The sequence below is a fragment of the Physeter macrocephalus genome, chromosome 11 (genome assembly GCF_002837175.3).
Source record: "Physeter macrocephalus isolate SW-GA chromosome 11, ASM283717v5, whole genome shotgun sequence".
Lineage (NCBI taxonomy): Eukaryota > Metazoa > Chordata > Mammalia > Artiodactyla > Physeteridae > Physeter > Physeter macrocephalus.
In genome coordinates, this window is record NC_041224.1 from 103,636,433 (window position 1) to 103,658,190 (window position 21,758).

At 45.8% G+C, this 21,758-nt stretch overlaps 1 protein-coding gene across 2 annotated transcripts in view; it reads left to right on the forward strand.

Moving 5' to 3' along the window:
• Window positions 1-1,521: 1,521 nt before the first annotated feature.
• SCG5 (secretogranin V) overlaps window positions 1,522-21,758 on the forward strand; it is a 53,872-nt gene continuing 33,635 nt past the window's right edge. Inside the window, exons 1-2 of one of the 2 annotated variants that reach the window (XM_007122070.3) lie at window positions 1,522-1,617; window positions 3,113-3,345. In XM_007122070.3, coding sequence (XP_007122132.2) covers window positions 3,120-3,345 — 226 coding nt within the window. In that variant the 5' untranslated portion in view covers window positions 1,522-1,617; window positions 3,113-3,119. The remainder of the gene's footprint in view (window positions 1,618-3,112; window positions 3,346-21,758) is intronic. The other variant, XM_007122069.2, reaches the window with a different exon arrangement.

A 21,758-nucleotide genomic window follows, 5' to 3' on the forward strand; every position in this document is an offset into this window, starting at 1 on the left:
CAGTGCAACAACATTAATGTAAAATTCAGAATTGAATAAAAGCTCAGTATGTGTGAATAATAAATATTAAACCCCAGCATGGTCTTTTGAGCCTAGAACCAATAGACAATATTTGTCCAGTTGATTTAGCATGCACTGAAACAAAAAGCTGGAAACCGAAGAACATCCATGGAAGAAAAGGTGCTGGGAAGGAGGCTGGCTTCAAACCAAAAGGCCATGGATGAATTTTGCAGGCCCGCTCTTCATTGCATAAAACTGCTGTAGGTGATAATGGATTTGGGGAACAGAGCTAGGGTATGTACAGAGTTCTGGAGTCCAACCTCCTCAAGGTACTTATTCTTAGACCTCCAGGTACTTTACTCATCCCGTCTTTTTTTTTTTTTTTTTTTAAGATTTTTTCTTTGATGTGGACCATTTTTAAAGTCTTTATTGAATTTGTTACAATATTGCTTCTGTTTTATGTTTTGGTTTTTTGGCCACAGAGACATGTGGGATCTTAGCTCCCCAACCAGGGATTGAACCCGCACCCCCTGCATTGGAAGGGGGAGTCTTAACCGCTGGACGGCCAGGGAAGTCCCTCAATCCCCAGTCTTGACGAAAGAAATTTAAATACTTATATTCGTTGTATGGTTTTCCATTTCAATTCTTGTGTTTGAACAAAATTCAAATGTTCAAAGTTGCCCTATAAATCTTTTACAGAAGGTATTCTGGATCTATCTGGATACATTTCCGCAATGTGCAGGGAGTATGGTTTCTCTTCCGGCAAAAGGAATCTTACTTGATAGTTGGTGTGGAAGTTTAGAAGTAGCTCTTAGAACTAATATTCCTAGCGGTTTTCACGTGGTTTTGGTTTATCACTTTAACAGAAATTTCTATCATGTATTAAATATCCCCATAGGTTTCCGGCTCAATGAAAAGGCTTCTGAAAGCACTCATGATTTACCTAATCATTGCCATCAGTAAAAGCTCTTAACGGGGCTTCCCTGGTGGCGCAGTGGTTGAGAGTCCGCGTGCCGATGCAGGGGATACGGGTTCGTGCCCCGGTCCGGAAAAATCCCACATGGCGCAGAGCGGCTGGGCCCATGAGCCATGGCCGCTGAGCCTGCGCGTCCGGAGCCTGCGCGTCCGGAGCCTGTGCTCCGCAACGGGAGGGGCCCCAGCAGTGAGAGGCCCGCGTACCACCAAAAAAAAAAAAAAAAGCTCTTAAGGCCTCTTCAACTTTTGTCTCTTCTGTTGCCCCAGTGCTTCTTTTCTCTTAAAGCTAAAAGACTTCTAAAAAGCTGGAAGGTGTGCTATTGAGAACGAAAGACAGAAATGGCGAGGCGATCTGGCACATTGTTTGGATAATTGCTTGAGAAAAGGTTAATTACTTACACAGGAGTCGATAGAGGAAGAAGGTCTCTGGGAGATGTGTATGTGGAATGCGTGGGCGGAAGGCCCCAGCATCTGAGTTGAGTTCTGGGGAGTCCTGGCCAGGCGACCTCCACCTGCTGGAGGAGGGACGGGGCGGGGCTAAGATGAGGAGGGAGGTGACGCACCAGCGACCCAGATTTCCCCGCTTCGCGCTCGACCCCCACCGAGGCCCAGACCGCAGCAGGCTCCTGCGGCTGCCGCTCGGTAAGTGCTGCGCTGAGGCCGGCTCGACCTCCTGACGCCCACCCAGACCAACGGGCTCTTCACGATCGGGAGTGGGGGAGGGTGTCGTGCTGAAATCCTTGAGCTGGAGGCTGGGGGCAGACAAAGGATGGGTGTGGGAATCGGAGGTGCGGCTCTAAGTAAGAGGGAAAGAGTACCGAGGAAGGAGATCAAATCAGAACGCTGTTGGCTGGGGGTGTAAATGAAACAAAGACATCCTGCATTCAGAGCCGAGGAGGGAAAGCTGGAGATGGCCGGAGAGGCTGGTGTCTGCCTCTGGCCTTTTTCGTCAGATTTTGCAGGCTTTGCTGTCTCAGCTCTTTGCAGTACAGGGTTTTACATCTGAGTGGCTTTTTAAAAAGCCTTTCCTTTACAGAAGTAGATATTGGGGATTATGAATATTTCAGTTTCAGGGAAGAAATGCATGCTGCCACCACCTTCTCCCCCCCGCCCCCCCACCACGCGCTCCCATAGAAGGATGGTCAAAAGAGGCTTTGCACGGCCACTGCCTGCAGTCTCAGCCCTAAGGTTCAGCAGCTGCAGAGGGAATTTGCGTGAATATTTGTTCTCTTGTTCTGCAGGCTTCTGGTTGCGTGGAAGCCAACATTCAGGACAGGTTGACTCCCCAGACTAGGTTTCTCCAGTCTCTTTCACCTGTTCTCTCTTCTCTCTCATCACCCTTCGATTCCCCAAATTCGAACCTCCGGAACAGTAAGGCAATATTGCCAACATAATAATAGCAATCTGGGGGGCTCTGTGTCTGGCATTGTTTTCAGTCCTCTTATGTGTGCCCTCACACTTAACCTCACAGTAACCCTGTAAGACAGATGCTTTTCTCATCCCTTTTTGCAGAGAAGGAAGTTGAGGCATTTGCCCAAGTTCGCCCTGCTAGCATGTGGTGCAGCAAGCATCCTTCATCTTCCTTCCCAGATTAGAGGGCAGGCCTGAGCTGTGTGTATTGATGTTCCCTTGTACCACTCCTAAGCTTTCTGTGCTCCTTTACCATTTGTGTCTCCCAACTCCTTCCCCTGAGCCTTTTCTTCACCAGGACTAGAAAAGTCAAGATGTCACTCTCCCTCTCCCTTTCTCAAAATTGAGGCAAATTTTTGTTGTTGTTTGTTTTTGTTTGTTTAAGGGAGGGAGAGAGTGGTGGGGTAGGCGTAATGCAGAGCTTCCAGGGAGCTGTAAGGACGATAAAAAATGAGTGAGAAGTGCCATTTATAGTCTAGTCTTCCCAAGAATGTGAGGACACAGGGAATTGGCTATCTCAGACAGACTATTCTGTTTCTTTAATACCTTCTCACAGCTGATGTCCTGGCTAGGGTGGACACATAAGGCTTAAGCAAATCCTTAAGAATTTTTCATTGCAGTCCCTTCCTGGGCGGTCCTTGAATCACTCCCTGGAGTGATTACATGATTGCATCATCACAATTGCCAGTTGTGGCCAATCGATACATGTTTGGTCTTTTTTCTGCAGGTTAAAAATGGTTGCCAGGATGGTTTCTACCATGCTGTCTGGCCTAGTGTTTTGGCTGACATTTGGATGGACTCCAACAGCTGCTTATAGCCCGAGAACCCCTGACCGGGTCTCAGAAACAGATATCCAGAGGCTGCTCCATGGTGTGATGGAGCAGCTGGGCATTGCCAGGCCACGGGTAGAGTATCCAGCTCACCAGGCCATGAACCTTGTGGGCCCACAGAGCATCGAAGGTATTTACTGTGTTCTATCAGTTTGCAGTGTCCATTAGCAGTAAAATAATTAATGCATATTGAAGAAACTCTACTTCCTCCTTCTATTTTCCCTTTCTTCTTATACTACACAGTATATAGATACATACATACACATGAGAATATAAGTCCTGTGAGAGCAGGGACCTTATCTAATTCACAGCTGTAGCCCTAGCATCTAGCACAAAATCTGGTACATTAATATTTAGTAAGTGAATGAAGGAGCATCTAGCACTATCACTAAAAAAAGATTAGAACCCAGACCCTATGTCTTCTCCCAAACTGATCTTTGGGAAATTGTGTCCCCAGCTGGCTGCCTCTGAGCCACTGCTAGCCAGTATTTGTAAAAGATCTTCAAAATACAGGACCTAAAGGATCTGATTTGATTCTTAGGGATGATGTCAGATAAACCCAAGGGAGCCAAAAAAGGTACTGATGTTAAGAGTTTATGTCAATAACTTAAAAAAAAATTTTTTTAATATAACAGATGTTAATTTAACTGTTTTAGGGTGATAAGACCATTTCCCAGCTGAATTCTTCTAAGTTTCTGGCAATATGATTGTAATACTTTTATTAGAAAGTGATACTTTTTTTGTTTAGTGATTTACTTATAGAGAGAATTGGAATCTCACTCTTATGAGGTGGTGATGAGCAGCTCTTAAGAGCAGGTGCCTTATTTCCATGCCTTGCTTTGTATCCCTCTGATTATGAATGCTCTTTCTCCACCAAGGTGGAGCCCTAAAGCAGTAGCATGGTTAATTTAGTCTGAAAACAAAAGAGCACTTCAAGTGTTTGCCCACAGGAGTGGGTCCTAAGGGAAAACATGAATTCTTTCTCTGAGTTTTGTCAAAACACACACCCAGCAAATACTATTTCCTGTGCATTGATTTTGTATAATTTTGCCTGAGTCTATAATTTCCTTAAACAGCTATCTGCTTTGGGGGTCCTGGGAATGCCATGGATATTGTTGATACATGATTCTCATTTCTGTCTTGTTACTCATAGTTTTAAACCATTGAGTAAAACTAACTCTGTGGAGTTGTTGTCTATTTAGGCTGACATTTGATTTCAGGAATGGATTAACACAGATGATTTGAATCAGAAGCATGCAAATCTAGCACAGGGCTTGAGGCAGAACAAATCAGACAGAGCTTCACACCACCCCTTCTGAGGTGAATCTAAATCCTTTCCAGCACCTGCTGCCAACTCTGGCTTCAGGTACACCTACCCATTTCAGACCAGCTCTTTCAAGACAGTAAATATCTGCCCTTTTAACCAGTAGAAGTGCTTGATTAGTCACCAGCTGTTGTCATGAAGACGGCTTTCTAGGTTTCCATTAATACTGGAGGCCTGATCATCTGTGTGGAAAAGAAACAGCAACTCCCTGGACATCAACAGCCTATGTGTATCCAGAGCCTCGTTTCCTTCACTCAGTAGCCAGCTATTCAGCACCTGCTCTGTGCCGGCCACCGTGCAGGAGACTGAGGCAGCTCTGCCCTAAAAGATTCTCAGTCTGGGGGGTGGGAGCCGGGAGAGGTTATTACAGTGCATCATGGCCAGTGTTTTGTGTGGGTTTTTTTGCGGTACGCGGGCCCCTTAACGCTGTGGCCTCTCCCATTGCAAGCTCCGTACGCGCAGGCTCAGCGGCCATGGCCCACGGGCCCAGCCGCTCCGCGGCATGTGGGATCTTCCCGGAGCGGGGCACGAACCCATGTCCCCTGCATCGGCAGGTGGACTCTCAAGCACTGCACCACCAGGGAAGCCCCGATGGCCAGTGTTTTGATAGATGGACAGGCAAGCTGCTGCCATGGAAGTAAAGAACACAGTAATTTATTCTGCTTGGGAGTGGATGGGGGTGTCTGTAAGGAAATGCTGTTTTGAAGAAGCAACATTTGACCTGGGTTTTGAAGTTTGAATAGGAATTCATCAGGGAATGTCAAGTGAAAAGGCATTGGAGGTGTGAAAGAGCATGGATTAGAACAATTCAGAATTTAAAACTCTGCTTTCATTATTACCCTTGGGGTAATGTGACATCATAGCCATGCTGGTCTCCTCTAACAGTGTCTGTGGAAGGGGTGAATATCGGCTTGTGTTTTGGTTTTCTTTTACCACACATTTAGCAGCTTAACACAATACCCATTGATCAGCTCACAGTTTCCTTTGGTCAGGAGTCAGGCATGGGTTAGCTGGGCCTCTGCTCAGTCATTAGGCTGAAATCACAGTGTTGACAGGAGATGCAGTCTTGGCTGGAGCTTGGGGTCCTCTTCCAAACTCATCTAGGTTGTTGGCAGAATTCATTTTTTTGCTGTTGTGGGATCAAGGTCCCCTTTCTCTTGCTGGCTGCCAGCAGGGTCCCTTTCAGCTCTCAGAGGCCACTGTCAGGTTGGTTGTAAGCCACTGACCCTCTCACAACATGGCAGCTTACTTCCTCAAATCCGGAGGGAGAATATCCCTTTAGTCTGCTAATCATAATACAATATAATTATAGGAGTGACTATCTCATTACTTTTGTCATTTATCAAGGGAGTGATAGCCCACAGGTCCTACCCACACTCAAAGGCAGAGGATTATGCAGGGCGTGTACACCGGTAGGTGGGAATCTTGGGGGTCATCTTAGAATTCTGCCTATGACAGCTTGGGTGCAAGCTAACAGGGAAACAAAATAAGAAGCCTGGGATTTTTCCCCGTCCTGGACTTTGGCATTTAATTTATTGGGTGGTCTAATATTTTGTCATGTGAGTGTAGGATGGTTTCAACTCATCCGTTTATTTACGTTGTCTCTGCTGACATTCATTCATGCTAATTCCCAGGTGTCTGACAGATACATGGGGTATCTTCCATATCCCTTCAACATTTATTTTAGTATTTTGTTATGAAGGACCAAGTTAGAAAGTTTTTCTTTAATTTTTATAGAAAGAATACGATATGTATATATATACATACATATATTCTGGTGTGAATTTTAATGCACATTTAACATAAACTGTTCCCAAAGATATCTGGATTTAACCAGCAGCTCCATCATTTATCAGTAACGTGACCTTGAGTGAATTACTTCTTGAAGCTTCCATTTAGCTTGGGGGTAGGATTTAAATTTATTCACCTGCGAGCAGGTAATATTCCAGTTCAGAGAAACAAAAATAAAGTTTTAGCATACTCCAACTATTCTACCATGAAATCATTTCTAAATGAATCATCATTGTCATTTTAGGTGACAATTACTGGTCTCTTCAATTCTTTGCATGCAGGGCTGTTCATTGTCTAATAAGTGACACATGGAAGACAATTTCCTCTTATTGTGTCTACTCTGATTAATTACTTGTATAAGCCTTAGATTAATCTCACTATTGAAGATGTATATAAGCTCTCAAACATAGCATTATAAACTCTCCTTTTAAAATAGGATGTAGTATCAGTGTAAATTACTATTAGGTCACTGGGGTCATATATCCCACTAAAAAAATATTTCCTCCTTTGATCCCATATCCCTTCGAGTTACTCTACCATTTTTCTTCCACAGCAACCTTTCCACACATGCTAATGTACTTCCTCACCTCCTGTTCTCTCCTAGTCCATTGTAGCCCACTGTTCTCACCACTCATTTGTCAAGTCAACAAGCATTTTTTGAATGCCAGGCACTGTTTTAGGTACTGAAGAAATGAACATGAACCTGAACGATTGGCAGGACAGGGGAGATAGAGTCATTACATAAAGAAATAAGTAAAATATGTAATAAGTCAAATGGTCATAAGTGCTATAAAAATATAAAGCAGAAGAGGGGGATGGAGGAAACAAAATAGGGGCAGGGGACTCCTCACTGGGAAGACAGGCAAAAATAAGAGTTGAGAGAGTCTGCTGTGTGATCCATGACCTTCCAGATGGAGAGGGCTGCAAATGCGAAAGCCATAAGGTTAGAGCAAGGAGGCTAGTGTGGCTGTAGCCCCGGACTCAGGAGTGCAGGAAGAGATGAGACTGGGGTAAGCGCAGGAAGGGGAGGTGGGAAGTGGTGTGTGGGGACAGATCATGTCATAGGGTCTTACAGTCCTACAGCGACTTTGGCTTTTCCTTTGAGCATGTATCTGAGGCCACTGGAGACTTTGGACAGTGATGTGATCAGCCTTCCTTTGAAAAGGACCACTCCAACTGCTGTCTTGAAAATACTCTGTAGGGAGGGAGGACTGCAATGGGGGAGATGAGTTAGGAGACTAAGATAATAATCCAGGTGAGGGGTATACTAGCATGGCAGCTAGAGAAGTGGCGAGGCATGGTCGGGGGGTGGGTATATTTGAAGTTGGAGCCAATAGGATTTGCCAGTGGGTTGGAGGTAGGAACTGAAAAACAGAGAGGAGCCAGGGGTGACGCCAGGATATTGCCATGATATCCTGGAAAGGAACTTTCTTTGTTTTTTTTGTTTCTTATTTTTGGCTGCGTGGGGTCTTGGTTGCTGTGCACGGGCTTTGTCTAGTTGCGGCAAGCAGGGGGTTACTCTTTGTTGTGGTGCGCGGGCTTCTCATTACAGTGGCTTCTCTTGTTGCGGAGCACGGGCTCTAGGCGCGTGGGCTTCAGTAGTTGTGGCAGGTGGGCTCAGTAGTTGTGGCTCACGGGCTCTAGAGAACAGGCTTGGTAGTTGTGGCACACGGGCTTAGTTGCTCTGAGGCATGTGGGATCTTCCCGGACCAGGGATTGAACCCGTGTCCCCTGCATTGGCAGGCAGATTCTTAACCACTGTGCCACCAGGGAAGTCCTGCACGTGTTAATGTTGAGATGCCTTTTAGGCTGTGCTCGTGAAGGTCGACAACTTCCTTGCACGCTTCACCTGCACTCTGCCTTCATCCCTCCCAACCTCCCTGCAGCCCCACACCCACACCAGTGTCTTCCCTCCTCCAGGCTCTCACCTGTTCTTTCCACTCTGCGTACACCTGTCCTCCTCTGCAGGGCTCAGCTTCAAAGTCATCCGCTCAGAGAGGCCTACCTGGCTTCTCTGAGTGGCCCCCCTTCTCTGCCACAGTGCCCTTTTGTTTTTTTAAAACTCTATAGCATTTTAGAAATGTATAATGAATGTTTGTTTCCTTGATTATTTATTGTCTGTCTCCCCACTGGAACGGCAGTTCCATGAGGCAATATCTATTTTATTTACTGCTTTATACCCAGACATATAGTAGGCACTTGGTAAATATTTGAAGAATGAATGTATATTTGAATAAATATTTAAAAAATAAGTATATCTGGCAGCAATAAGTAGATAAATTCTATTTGACTTCTGGATCTTTTGAGACTTTATTCCTTTCAGTTCAAGAACTATTCCATTTCTGTTCTGTGTTTTAAAAAATCTACCTAGAGGTTTTTGCCAGGAACTCAGTGATAATGTGCTTGGCAAAAGGTCTATTTACTTTGACTATGACTGATCACCAGGGTGCAAGGTTTGAACCTTCTGTACAGGGGCCTATTGAGAAATGGGAAAGGCTTTTTGCAGTTATGGAATGAAACCAGCAGAGGGCCAACTAGACTTGAGGCAATAGATAGAGGATTCCTGAAACCTGGTACCCAGCCTCCTGATTGTTAAGTCACCAGTTGTTAAGCCAGCCTTCTGGTTGACCTGCTCTAAATGGTCCCTGGGGAGGAAGCATTTGCCCAAAACATCCTAAGAGGTTGGAGGTTATTTTTCACTCTCCGTAGGTACCTTAAACATGACTTGGTAAGGAGCATCTTTCAAATGTGTAAATTCTTTTTTTTCTTTTTTTGAAACTTCATAAATAAATGTATTCCTTTAATTACAATTGTAAAGATTTTTTATGATGTTATAAACATTGTAAGGATTAATCATACTTTGCCCCCCAATTAACTGATTTTACATAGCTTTGTATATAGTGTAGAGAAAATAATCATGGAGTTTAAAAATTTGTATGAGAAACATCTTCTAGCATGAGAATTGCTAACCATTAAGTAATTAATGGAGAGTTATGGTTTGTGCTTATCTTAGGTCTGGGGAAAAAGAGAGACTATATTTATTAAAGGATGGCCATCAAATGTGTAAATTCTTAACCCAAAGCAAAACAAAAATACAAAGTAAAGACAAACAGGCACCAACTTGTTTTACAGAGAAGAAAACACGCTTTGATGGTAAGGAAAAGCCGGGTTGAGTCTTTTTTTTTTTTAAATACATCTTTATTGGAGTATAATTGCTTTACAATGGTGTGTTAGTTTCTGCTTTATAACAAAGTGAATCAGTTATACATATACATATATCCCCATATCTCCTCCCTCTTGCGTCTCCCTCCCACCCTCCCTATCCAACCCCTCTAGGTGGTCACGGGTTGAGTCTTAACCACACTATTTATTAGCTGTGTGTGATCTCAGCGACTGTTCTGAAACCTGGTTTTCTCATAAAGTGGGGCTTCAGCCCGCTCTCACAAGTGGGTTCCGTTAGTAACTGAATGTAGGCCTGCCTCCTCTCACTTTGTGGATATCAGGAACACGCTTCCAGTCTTTAATGGCTTTCCCTGATATTATTTTGGATGACTCACCCAGTTAGCAGTACAGTTCAGCTGTGTTTCAGTGCACCTTGTATCTCAGCAGTGCCCACCTCCCTCCAAGCTCAAAGTGGCTCATTGGTCCCTATGACATAGCTAAATGGCTACTGCTGTTATATTATCCCCAGAAACAAATAAAGCCACCAGCTGTCCAAGGGATTGATTCAAAGAGCCATTAGCTATGGGATAGAGATGCGTGGGAATCAGAAGTGGCTCTGCCAGCTGACACTAATGTTAGCTTTTGATGAATCCAACCAGAAAACATGCTTCAGTCTTCAGAATAGCAGCCTCAGGTAAAAGAGGGTCTCCTCAATACCACTGGTTCATTTTCCCCACCATTCTAGACCACATGATAACCCCAGATACCAAGCCACTGGGAAATTTATAAATACTGGCACTTGATGGATCCCGATTAAATTTAAACCAGTATTGCCAAACCTAAAAATACCAAAATTCCTTTTTATAACACTAAATTTTGGGCTTCATCTTTCTTATTTTAAAATAAAGAGAACCATGATTATTTTCTTAATAATTATCAGGGGGAGAGTCTTTGTAAGGTAAGGTCTTTTGAAGGGGCAGATCCTAAGGAGTCTCTGCTTGGCCAACCTTTGGCCTCGTAAAGGAGCCGCAGTGCCTCCACTTGGCCACAGGGTGGCAATAGTTGCTTCGCATTTGAAGGTTGGAGGGAAGAGTTGTTAACATTGAACAACCGACCCGGGCCTCTCAAAGTTTCAGGCTAACCTCTCTCTGCATTTGGAGGAAGGGGTGGGGCCGACTCTTGACCCAGGTGTCCTGACTAAAATCTCTTTCTAGGTTATCCTCATCCTGGGAGAGCCAATGAGAGCAATGGGCTTGAAGCGTTGTATTTGAGTGGACCAGGGCCTCCAGTTTAGCCCACGTCCTTTAGGGTTCCGTTGAGACCACCCTGAACTCAAATCCTTAAAATTTCCCTGGGTGATTTCCAGTTTTTTGTCTTAGGCAATTGCACTGATAGTGATAAGAAATTGAAAAGGAATAGGGGGAGGTCTGGGGTTTTTTTCTGGTGGCGGGGGGAGGACAAGGAGATAAAAATGATGACTTTGTTGTGTTTAAGGTGCCCTGGGACATCCAGGTGCAGGTGTCCAGAAGGCACTCAGATGTATCTGACACAGGAGAGCTGTCTGGGAAAAGGAAGGGGTTTGGGAGTCATCCCCATATTAGTGGCAGCTGATGCCATAGAAATTGATGAGATTACCTGGGTGAGTATCAAGTAAGAAGAGCAGACACCTGAGAAAAGGCCCGGACAACTCAGTTTGCAGGGCCAGGTAGAAGGATCTGCGAAGGAAACCAAGAAAGATTGGGCATTAAGGAGGACCAGAAAGGTGCAGTGTAAACAAGGAAAGAGTGTTTCAGGAAGGGGCAGTGGTCACCTTTGTCAAAATCAGCAGAGAGGTTGTGTGAAATAAGGACCATTGGGTGTAAAGTGTACACTGAGTGTAGCAACACTGAAGTTCCCGGGGGTCCTTGGGCAGAACGGGTTCTGCGGAGTAGTGGGGCCAGAAACCACAGTGCAGGAAACAGGAGAGAAGACACGATGTAAACATCTGTTCCAGAATGTCGGGTAGTGGGGAGAAGACTGAGTAACAGTTGTGGAAGGATGGGGGGCTGGTGATGTAGAGATGAGGAAGGTTTTTGTGTAGGTGGTTGTTTTAGAGATTTGAACTTGTTGAAGTGCTAATTGGCGAGACCCAATAGAGAGTTAAAGATGTGGGATGAAGAGCAGATGACTGAGGGGTGAACATTCCTGAGGAGGTGGGAGGAGATGAAACCAGGAGCTCGGATGGAGGCCTGGATTTAGGTCTTTCCTCAGCTGGGAAAAAAGGGAAGAGGCAGAAGTATGTCAGGATGCTGTGAAGTTCATGCATGCCCCTCACACTTGCTTCCTTGATTCAGGCAAGGAGGGCAGGTATTCTTTGCCACATTTTACAGATGTGGAAGCAGAAGGTCAGAGGAGTGACTTGTCCAGGGATGCAGCTAGTATTTGAATGTGTTTCAGAGCCTGAGCTGGACCCTGGTATACCCTTCTTCTGTTCTGTCCAACAGAGCATGCTGCTGCTTACACTAGTTGATTAATGGTGTGGTTGAGGACAGGCTTGATCTTGGACCAAACTGGGGAAATTGGTTTATCTTTAAGGATGATCCTTCTTCCTGGGCTCATTATTGATCTTTCTTTGAACTTGCTGCTCTATATAGACTGCCTGTGAATTGCCATTTATGATGAGGTTGCTGCTTGCTTTCCTCACCAGACTGTAAGATCTGCAGGAGCAGACACAATGTCTGCCCTGCTTTTTGTATCTGCAGGGCCTAGACAGGGCCAGGCACATAATAGATGCTCACAAAATATCTTTTGAAAGAACCTCTCACTGTATTTGCTCTTTGGAAACAACATTGACCTCTGAGATGCCAGCAGGTGAAACTAGTGTTAGATCAGTCAAGATCATCCAGCCTGTAACTATATTTCGAGCATTTTATTTTATTTTTATTTTTTTATTTCTTTGGCCGCACCACGCAGCTTGTGGGATCTTAGTTCCCCAGCCAGAGATTGAACCCCTGCCCTCTGCAGTGGATGCACGGGACCGCCAGGAACTCCCTATTTCGAGCATTTTAACCCTAATAATTCAAAATTCACTGGCTCTTCTCCCACCTACTCACTTAGGACCTCAGCTCCTGCAAAGTGCCCTAAATCCACGTATGATTCTGAACACAGTGCATTGGCCCCTACCACGGAGCACTTAGCCATGTTTCCCTTCTTCCTCTCCTTGTCCCCTTCAGCTGTGCACCACACCTCATCCTCCAGACTCCAGCCACTGAGCTGCTACAACCTCAGGGAGCCTGTCGTAAAGTGTTGGGTGGCCAGGGCAGGGGGAGCCCCGTCAGTGTACCTTGTGCCCCTAAACCCTGGAGAGTTTTAGGAAAACAGAGCTTTCCATTTTATTTCTCGCTGTTCCCAGCAACACCCAGCCCCCCACCTTGCTCTCCATAGATCACAGGAGAGATTGCACAGGGAGAGAAACCTAACTAGGCATCAGGCACCGTTCGGGTTAACAGTCCCTCCCCCACCCCGCCCACTAACCACAAAGGCAGGACTTATCCCTGCCTCAGGGTCTGCCGGCCAGACTCCTCCTTCCTCCTTCCTTTCGTTTGAGCTTTTCCCCAGGAGACATCTCAGTTCCTCATGCAAATAGCTTCTGGCTGGTGTCCTCCCAGACACAGCTGTCCTGTCTGAAGCCCAGAGCAGGTTCAAGCTGGGACCTCCTCACCTGAGACTTGCCATCTGGAGACAGGGCACGGCAATAGCAATGTTCTGAGTCACCACAGGACATGATTTCCACAGATAATGGACAAAGCAGATCACACACATATGGGAAATGGAATAGTGGTAACAAAATCTTATATAATACTTTATGGTTTGCAAAACTACTTTCCCAAACCCTGTCTCATTTGATATAACCTTTCTAACAGTGAAAAAAAAGTGTCAAGTTGCCCACAATCACACAGCTTGAGCTTTTCGATCTAGTTGGCAAGCCAGCTGTGTTAGGTTTGACTGAATTTCTCCAGCCAGCTGTCTTCCATCCCCGTAGACTTGGCTAATCCTGTGATATTTAGCTGAGAAGCTGTAATGATGCTGGGAGTCGTGGTAAACCACAGGCGGATTGGGGCAGATGGTGTTTCAGGGACGTGAAGCTTCAGAAAGCAAATTTTCCGACAAACTGCCCTCTTGGAACAAATTGGTGCAAATACCTTGGGCACCACGGTTCGTAAAGAAAGCTGTGGAAGCCGGTTGGGAGGGTTTAGCAGACCACAGCTTGGCACCACGGTTAAAACTAAGTGTGACTTTTACCCGTGGTGTGGATGGTGGGGGAGGTGATCATCATGTGGTGTAGCAGGAAAAGCACCGAGGCTCAAAGCCCAGGGGTTTGAGTTCTGGCTCAGACCCGCCATTGTGGCACTAAGCAAGCCCCTTAAACTCTATGAAGTTTAGTTTCCCAGTCTGAAGATGGAGGTAAGCTACCCAGGCCATCTCACAGGGTTGATATAGCAGTCAAGTTAAATCATACATATAAAAGTGTTTGGGAGAATATGAGATGTTACTCATATTGGAAGCATTGCTGTCATGGTCATTACCTGTTTCATTCTACCATATATATTTCTAGGTATAAATGGCTTCAGGGCTGGAAGATGGTCATGTCTATGGTCATATCCTATGTTCCCTGTGTCCTCCTAGGCTTGGCCTGGGGAAACTGCCCACCATAGTTGCATGTTAGACTTTGGAGGAACCAGTACCCATCCCCCCCATCCCCCCACCCCCAGTCTTATGAAGTGCTCTAGCTAGTGTTGACCTTAGGAGTTAGGAACATGTGACTATAGTGAAGAGAGATGCTTCCTGAAAACCAGTAAATAGCAATTTTTCCATACCCAACCATGCTCTGTTCTATTTCTTATCCTTATGACTATATGTCCTGTGTTTGGCCATGACATGGGTTATAGAAACATCTTACAAGTCAAGAAGACTGACTGTTTAGTCAGCTGCCCAGCCAAGAGCGAAGCATGCTCATGTGCATGTAGGAGATGCTGGTGTGAGAATGGTGTGCAGATGGGTTGGAAAGCGTGTTCTCAGTCGCTTGAGAGCAGACTGTCCACGTGCTGGCGTGACTGGCAGGCCATGATCAGTATGCTTCCCCTGAACCATGCAACCTATCAAAATATCATCTAACACATTTCCATTTTTACTGACTCCATAAGTAATTACTGAGTGCCTACCACATGCCAGGAGCTGTAACCTTGATACATTTTCAAACCAACCAACACACATCTAATTTTTTTACATAGAATCTTTGTGAAATAAGAGTCAGTCATTATCTTCTCTTAACCTGTTAGTAAAAGTTAAACTCCGACCCAAGGAACTGGGTAGTTTTCCTGAGGATCGGGAACGGAGCAAGACTGGACTGCCTTTCTCCTCACCCCATCCCCAGATGCGTTTTCCATCGGTGCTCCAGAGGGGTAAGAATGAGAAAACACACGCATGATCAGGAATGATAAACTGTATTTTCATACACCCCCTCGCTCCTGTGGAGTGGCTCAGTTAAATGGGTGTGATACAGACTGGTATCCGCGGAGCTGCAGGGGAGCGGCCGGGCCCGTGTTCTCTTACTGTGACTACAGCAGCCCTTGTCTGAGGAGCTTGAAGTCTAGGTGAGGGAAAGGGACATAAAAATAGAAATGCACACTTTCCACACGCTGGGATAGGAGCTGAGAGTCCAGAATGTGGCTCTCACAGTCACCACGACAGGAGCTCTGAGGGGAGGTAAGGCGTTGCCCTACGCACACCCCCCGCAAAACAAAAAACAAAAAACGCCGCAGGTCAGTTGAACTTGAGCCGGGCTTCCTTGAGGAAGGATCTTGCGGATCATGGGGACTCAGGTTCAGGCAGGAGGAGGCGGGAAGAAATAGACATTTTATCCAGAATGTGTGGAGTGCAGGGTGGTTAGGGGTGGAGGGGAGGTGGCAGGAAAGCTGGTCACTTTGAGGGTTGTCACCGAGTTTTTCTACTTCAGAGCATCCGGGGACAGGGGTACATGGTGCGTGTGACTCTGCCTGTCCCCTTGTCTGCAGAGTGTCCTGCACCTCCTCTGTCTCCTTGCAGATAAAAAGGCTGCCCCAAGCCTGGCTGGCAGCGGCGGCGGTGGTGGTTTTAGGTGGGAGGTGGGTGGGGTATTTCTTTGTGTCTTGGTCAGATACGTGCGCATTAGGCACCAAGGTGTTGGGATCTCGGGGGACGGAGGTGGGTGTTGCTTCAGTCACAGCGCGTGTGGACGTCAGAGAGAGTCGAGGGAGCGTGCCTCCCGCCATGCTCAGCGTGGGCTGGATGGTCTGTGGACCAGCTCTTTCCTGTAGCTGCTCCACCTGTTCTGTGTGGGACACACTGGATCGTAAGCTCTCAGGGGGCCAGAGACTGACCCCTGCCAGCACTTCAGAGGATGCTGGTACCCAGTGGGTGTGGCACAGCGTGCAGTGAGAACTTTGGCATGGTGTTTGGCCTGAGCAAGGCAGAGTGATACTCCCCCCAGGGCTGGAAACAACCAAGGTGATGGGCCCTTCCAGCAGGGATCCGTGACAGGGGCACTACTGGCCATCTCCCCCGGTGGCCTGTCCAAGTTTATCTTTGCATGAGACAGATTGTGGCTGAGGAGATTGGTCAGTCCAGTAGAGTGGCCTGCCCTGTAGAGGCCCAGAGGACCTTCCTGGTCCAAGAGCTCAGCAGGCCTGTGTCAACAAGCCTGGCACGGTTTGGACGAGATGTGAGTGACTCACGTTTTCCACCTGAGCAGCAAGAGTGGATGGGCCTGCTGGGAGGAGTCCCTTTGCTGTAAACTACCCGAGATACCCTTCTCCTGAACTGAACCAGGGGGTCGCTTCTCCTGTCTCTTGCTTGCCTCCCTTCTTCTTTGTTTAATCCTTCAGCAGATGACGGGAAGGACCACTTGTTGAGATTGTCCAGACTCTGAATAGTCCTTGGTCGCTGGAGTGTGCAAAAATATGGCAACAGTACAGGTGCTATTGCCTGAAAATGTTTCCGAAGGGATGGGTAAAAGAGCAGTTCTTCTGACAGTAAATGATGCATTATACTAATACCAGAAGGATTCTTTTTTTTCGCATGGGGTCAGTGAAGAGGATTTTTGGCAGTTGGTTCTCTTTGAACTGGGTCTGTATACAGCACGCTGGAGCCAGGTCAGCGCGTCTGTCTTTTTTTTACAGGCAGAGTTGTGGAGCCTAGGGGTCTGGGCTGTGCAAGACGTGCCTGCAGGCAGGGAGAGTGGTCAGCTCCTCCCAGCTCTCCAGATCCAGGCCATGAGCAGAGTAAGTGATCGGTACCTGGTACCCACACAACTCTCTCTGCAGCCCGCCTACCCACCCAGGCCTCCCCACCCTGCTTCAGTGCCTTCATCTGTGGTCCAAGACGAGTCAAATCTCATCCCTCACCCCCAGTTACAGCAACGAGGAGAGCACGTGATGACCGTCAGCCTCCCTCCGATTTAAGCAGAGATGCACACACAACACCTGTGTGTCCTTTGGTGCCCTGTGTCCCCCTCCAGACCCCAGGGTGAACCCAGTGGGCAGTGTCAGGACAGAAGATCAGCTTTTCACCTACATTAGCCCCAGTACTTAGAACATTTGCCTCCATGAGTTTTTGGTAGATTCAAGAATTCACTTTTTTTCATCCTATCAACCTGATATTAAAGCTCTAGAATCTGGGGAGAGCACATCAAAGCTGACTTGACTCCAAATGTACGTTTGAAAAGGGTAATTGAGGTTAGTTAAAAGGTTAAGAAGCTCTCTTTTTATAATACCTAACAAAAGGAAACACAAAATTGAATACTAATAGTATTTTTTCTTTAAGTGTGGTTCTAGGGGAAGAGAACTAATGTTTATTTTGCATCTACTATGTGCCAGACACCATATATATATGTGTGTGTGTGTGTGTGTGTGTGTGTGTGTGTGTGTGTGTGTGTGTATATTTGGTTACTTTTGCCCTCAGAAATCCTATGCAGATGCTTCTCTCTCACAAGGGCAAGTTGATGTGCAGAGTCGGTGAGTAATTGGCCAGGACTGACCAGCTAAGGGGGATACAGATACAGGTCTGGATTCAAATCGTGTGAGTTTGACTATGTGCCAGACACCATATATATGTGTGTGTGTGTGTGTGTGTGTGTGTGTGTGTGTGTGTGTGTGTGTGTGTGTGTATTTGGTTACTTTTGCCCTCAGAAATCCTATGCAGATGCTTCTCTCTCACAAGGGCAAGTTGATGTGCAGAGTCGGTGAGTAATTGGCCAGGACTGACCAGCTAAGGGGGATACAGATACAGGTCTGGATTCAAATCGTGTGAGTTTGACTTGAGAGCAGGGTTTTCACTCTCAGCACCTGTGACATTGGGCCAGAGACTTCTCTGCTGTGAGGGCTCCATCTCTGGCACCTGCCCACTACATGCCGGCAGAACTCCCTGACTTGTGACAACCAGAACTAATGTCATCTGTGGGTCAACATCGCCCCCTGTGGAGAACCACTTCTCTGCAGGCTTTATTTTTCCTGGTGCAGCACATTTCAGAAGGAAATTTGGGATACCTTTAAAGACTCTCTAAGTGGTATGGACTACTTATATTTATAGTAATTTTTCTTATTATAAAAGTAATAAAGGCCACTGTGGATGATTTGGAAAATAAATTATTTACAGTCTTACCACGGAGAGGTACATACTTTCAACATTTATTGTGCTTATTTCCAGTCTCTTTTTCTATGCATATATATGTAATTTTAAAAAATCATACTGTAAATATTTTTTTATTGAAGTATAGTTGATTTACAATGTCGTGTTAGTTTCAGGTGTACAGCACAGTGATTCAGTTACACATACTTTTTTTTCTTCAGATTCTTTTCCCTTATAGGTTATTACAAAATACTGAGTATAGTTCCCTGGGCTATACAGCAGGTACTTGTTGGTTATCTATTTAATATGCAATAGTGTGTATGCATTAATTCTAACGTCCTAATTTATCCCTCCCCCCCATACTGTAAATATTTTAATCTGGATTTTTATACTTAATATGATATCAAGAGCCTTTTTGTTTATCATTTTTTAAGATCACTGTAACTATTCTTAGTAACTGAATTATATTCTATTATATGTTTATCCCACGTTCAGTTAAGTATTCCCCAAATACAGGACATTTAGAGTTGTTCCAGTTTGTCCCCATCAAAAACATTGCTTCAGTGATCATATTTGCATATGAATCTTTGTGTAGACTCCTGATAAATACTCTAGGCTATATATTTCTATGAAAATAAAAATTGGGTCAAACTCCATGCATATTTTTAGGCTCCATTTCCTACCTACTGTCAGATTGATTTCTGTAAATGTTGGAGTAATAGGGCTGCTCTCTCTTCCTCTGTGGGAATCTTGTCTCCCTTGTTAACTATTAGTATTACCTTTTTAAATCTTTTGACAGGCAAAAATGACACTCTGTTTCAGCTTGTATTTATTTGATTACCAGCAAAACTGACCATCTTTCCATCTATTATGTAGCTATTTGCTTTTCTTATTCTCCAAAATATTTGTTAATAAGATGCGTTGTGGGGCTTCCCTGGTGGCAGAGTGGTTGAGAGTCCGCCTGCCGATGCAGGGGACACAGGTTCGTGCCCCAGTTCGGGAAGATCCCACATGCCGTGGAGCGGCTAGGACCGTGAGCCATGGCTGCTGAGCCTGCGCGTCCGGAGCCTGTGCTCCGCACAGGCTGAGGTCCTCAGAGTGAGAGGAGGTAGCGCAGAAATACCTAGTCAGATAGTTCCTGAGTTGGCCACCAGGTGGCGCCATTGGCCTGGGACAATTTGGGATCTGTTCTGGGAGGGTGGGAGGAGGGTCATAACAAGCGGTCACAGGTGAGTGAGGTGATAAGGAGGCTGAATGCCAAACACGGAGGACGTTCACTTGTTGAGTGTTTGTGATTAACCTGCCAGTGATCACAAGTTGGCATGGTACGTGTGTGGGTGTGTGTTTATGTGCGTGTGCAGAGGAGGAAGGGAAGGTTAGGGCTGGTTATTATATATTTATTGAGATATAATTCACATACCATACAATTTACCCATTTATGGCATACATTTTAATGGTTTTCAGCATATTCACATCACCACAGTCAACTTTAGACCATTTTCATCATCCCCAGAGGAAACCCCATTCCACTTAGCCATCACCACTCCTTCCACCTCTGCCCCCTCGTCCCCTCCCTTTACTTCCTATTCCCTTTCCCAACCCCTGGCAACCACTAATATACTCTATGGATTTGTCTACTCTGGACACTTCATATAACAGGATCGTACAATGCGCGGTCTTTTGTGATAGGGGTGTTCTCTGGCTGTTATTACTTGTCCCAGCCAACACTGCCCCAGCTGACTTTGTAACAAGAGGCATCAGAGTAGCGGGATAGACTGTTTCAAGTGTTGTGGCATTTCCAGGCCTGTTAAGATAGAGAAAACTACCGAGAACAGCGATATTCTCACCCGCTGGGTAATCAGAATCAGCTGGGAAGCTTTTAGAATTAAAGATCCCTGGCCCCCAATATCTCCAGGAATGTAAATTTGGTAGTTCTGGGGAGTTGGGGCTGCTGAGGATTTTTTTTGGGGGGTGCCCCAGGTGATTCCAATGATTGTCTAGCTGTCAGCAATAGACAGTCAAGTAATGGAGAAAATGAAACCTGGTTTGGAATGGAGGCATGAGAAAAAAATGACGTTTCCCTGCAGACCAGCTGTACCAGCTGCAGCTTCAAATCCACTGACTCTCGTGGGAAGGGAGCTGCACGCTTGTGATCACCACGTCCACACGCTACAAGGCTGGTTCATGTCAGAGCGTCATCTTTGACTCGTCATGACAACAGCGCATTTTTTGAAGGCCATCAAAGCCAGTGCCATCAGCCTTATTTACTGTTTGGCTGGCAAATGTCTGCAGTGGGGTATAGCAGAAAGAACACTGAATTAGAAGCCAGAAGCTCACCAGAATACCCCACTGAATACTCCCTGGGGCTCTTGTGAGCATATGGTGAGAGTAGGTGAGACGTGTGGCCTACGGCATAAATTAGGGTATTGGAAGCACAGGACGAGATGGGGCTTCAGAGCATCTTGTCCACCTGCCTCGTTTCACAGTAGAGAAAATTGTGGTCTGGAGAGGTGAAGTTCCTCACTGAAGGTCACATACCAGCTGTTAGCAGTGCAGCCAGGACTGGGGCTGGGGGCTCAGGTCCTTTGCTGACTTCTTTTCTCACTGTATCTTCTCCACATCTGTCTCTTTTGGGACTTGAGGAATCCTATGCAGTTGCTTGTCATTTTCAGAAGCGAGGAAACCCAGGCCTAATTTGTCCATGGTTCCAGAGCTAATTGATTTATATTTGCTTTGGATAAGTAGGAGTTAAAATAATGGCAGATAAAAACTCCACGATGGTATTCATGGATGGCTTTTAAGAACAGCCCAGAGCAGATCCAAGCTTTGTAAGGCCTGAAGCTTATGTAATTTGGAAACCCTCTTTAAGGCAAATAACACCAAATTACAAAATTAGGTCCAGGGCCTTGGAAGCAGTCTATGAAAATGAGAGGTTCTGAATCTTCAGCTTCATTCACTTCACTGTAATTCCACCTCTAGGAGCAGTTATAGCAACTATTCATGTGTGTTCTGCTAGAATTTTTTTGTTTGTATAAATAACACATAACCTGCTGAGAACCGTTTAGTTACCTCCAGTCTCACAAGAGCGGAGGCCATTCCATCAACGAATATGTCTTGAATAGCTGCTGTACGTAAAGAATACTGAAGGGGGGAGTTCCCTGGTGGCTTAGTGGTTAGGATTCTGGGCTTTCACTGCCATGGCCTGGGTTCAACCCCTGGTCAGGGAACTGAGATCCCACAAGCTGTGTGGCCAAAAAAAATACTGAAGGGGACAGAGAGAGGTAAGGAGGCTACAGTCTCTCTTAGGAGATGAGGCTCCAAAGCATAATAATAAATCCATAATAATTTCTTCCCAACTGTGGGCTGGGCCAGCGATGCCTAAGGAAACCCAGCCTCTATCTGTGCCTCCAATTTTGGTCTCAGAGACGCTTCTTCCTCTCGTAATCATTCTTCTCCCTCTATCAGGTGGGGAATAGACATCAACATAAGTAAAACCCTTGGGATTTCTGGATGAAAAACTTTTTATGGTTTAAATGACATTTCTGGGCTTCCCGGGTGGCGCAGTGGTTGAGAGTCCCCCTGCCGATGCAGGGCACACGGGTTCGTGCCCCGGTCCGGGAAGA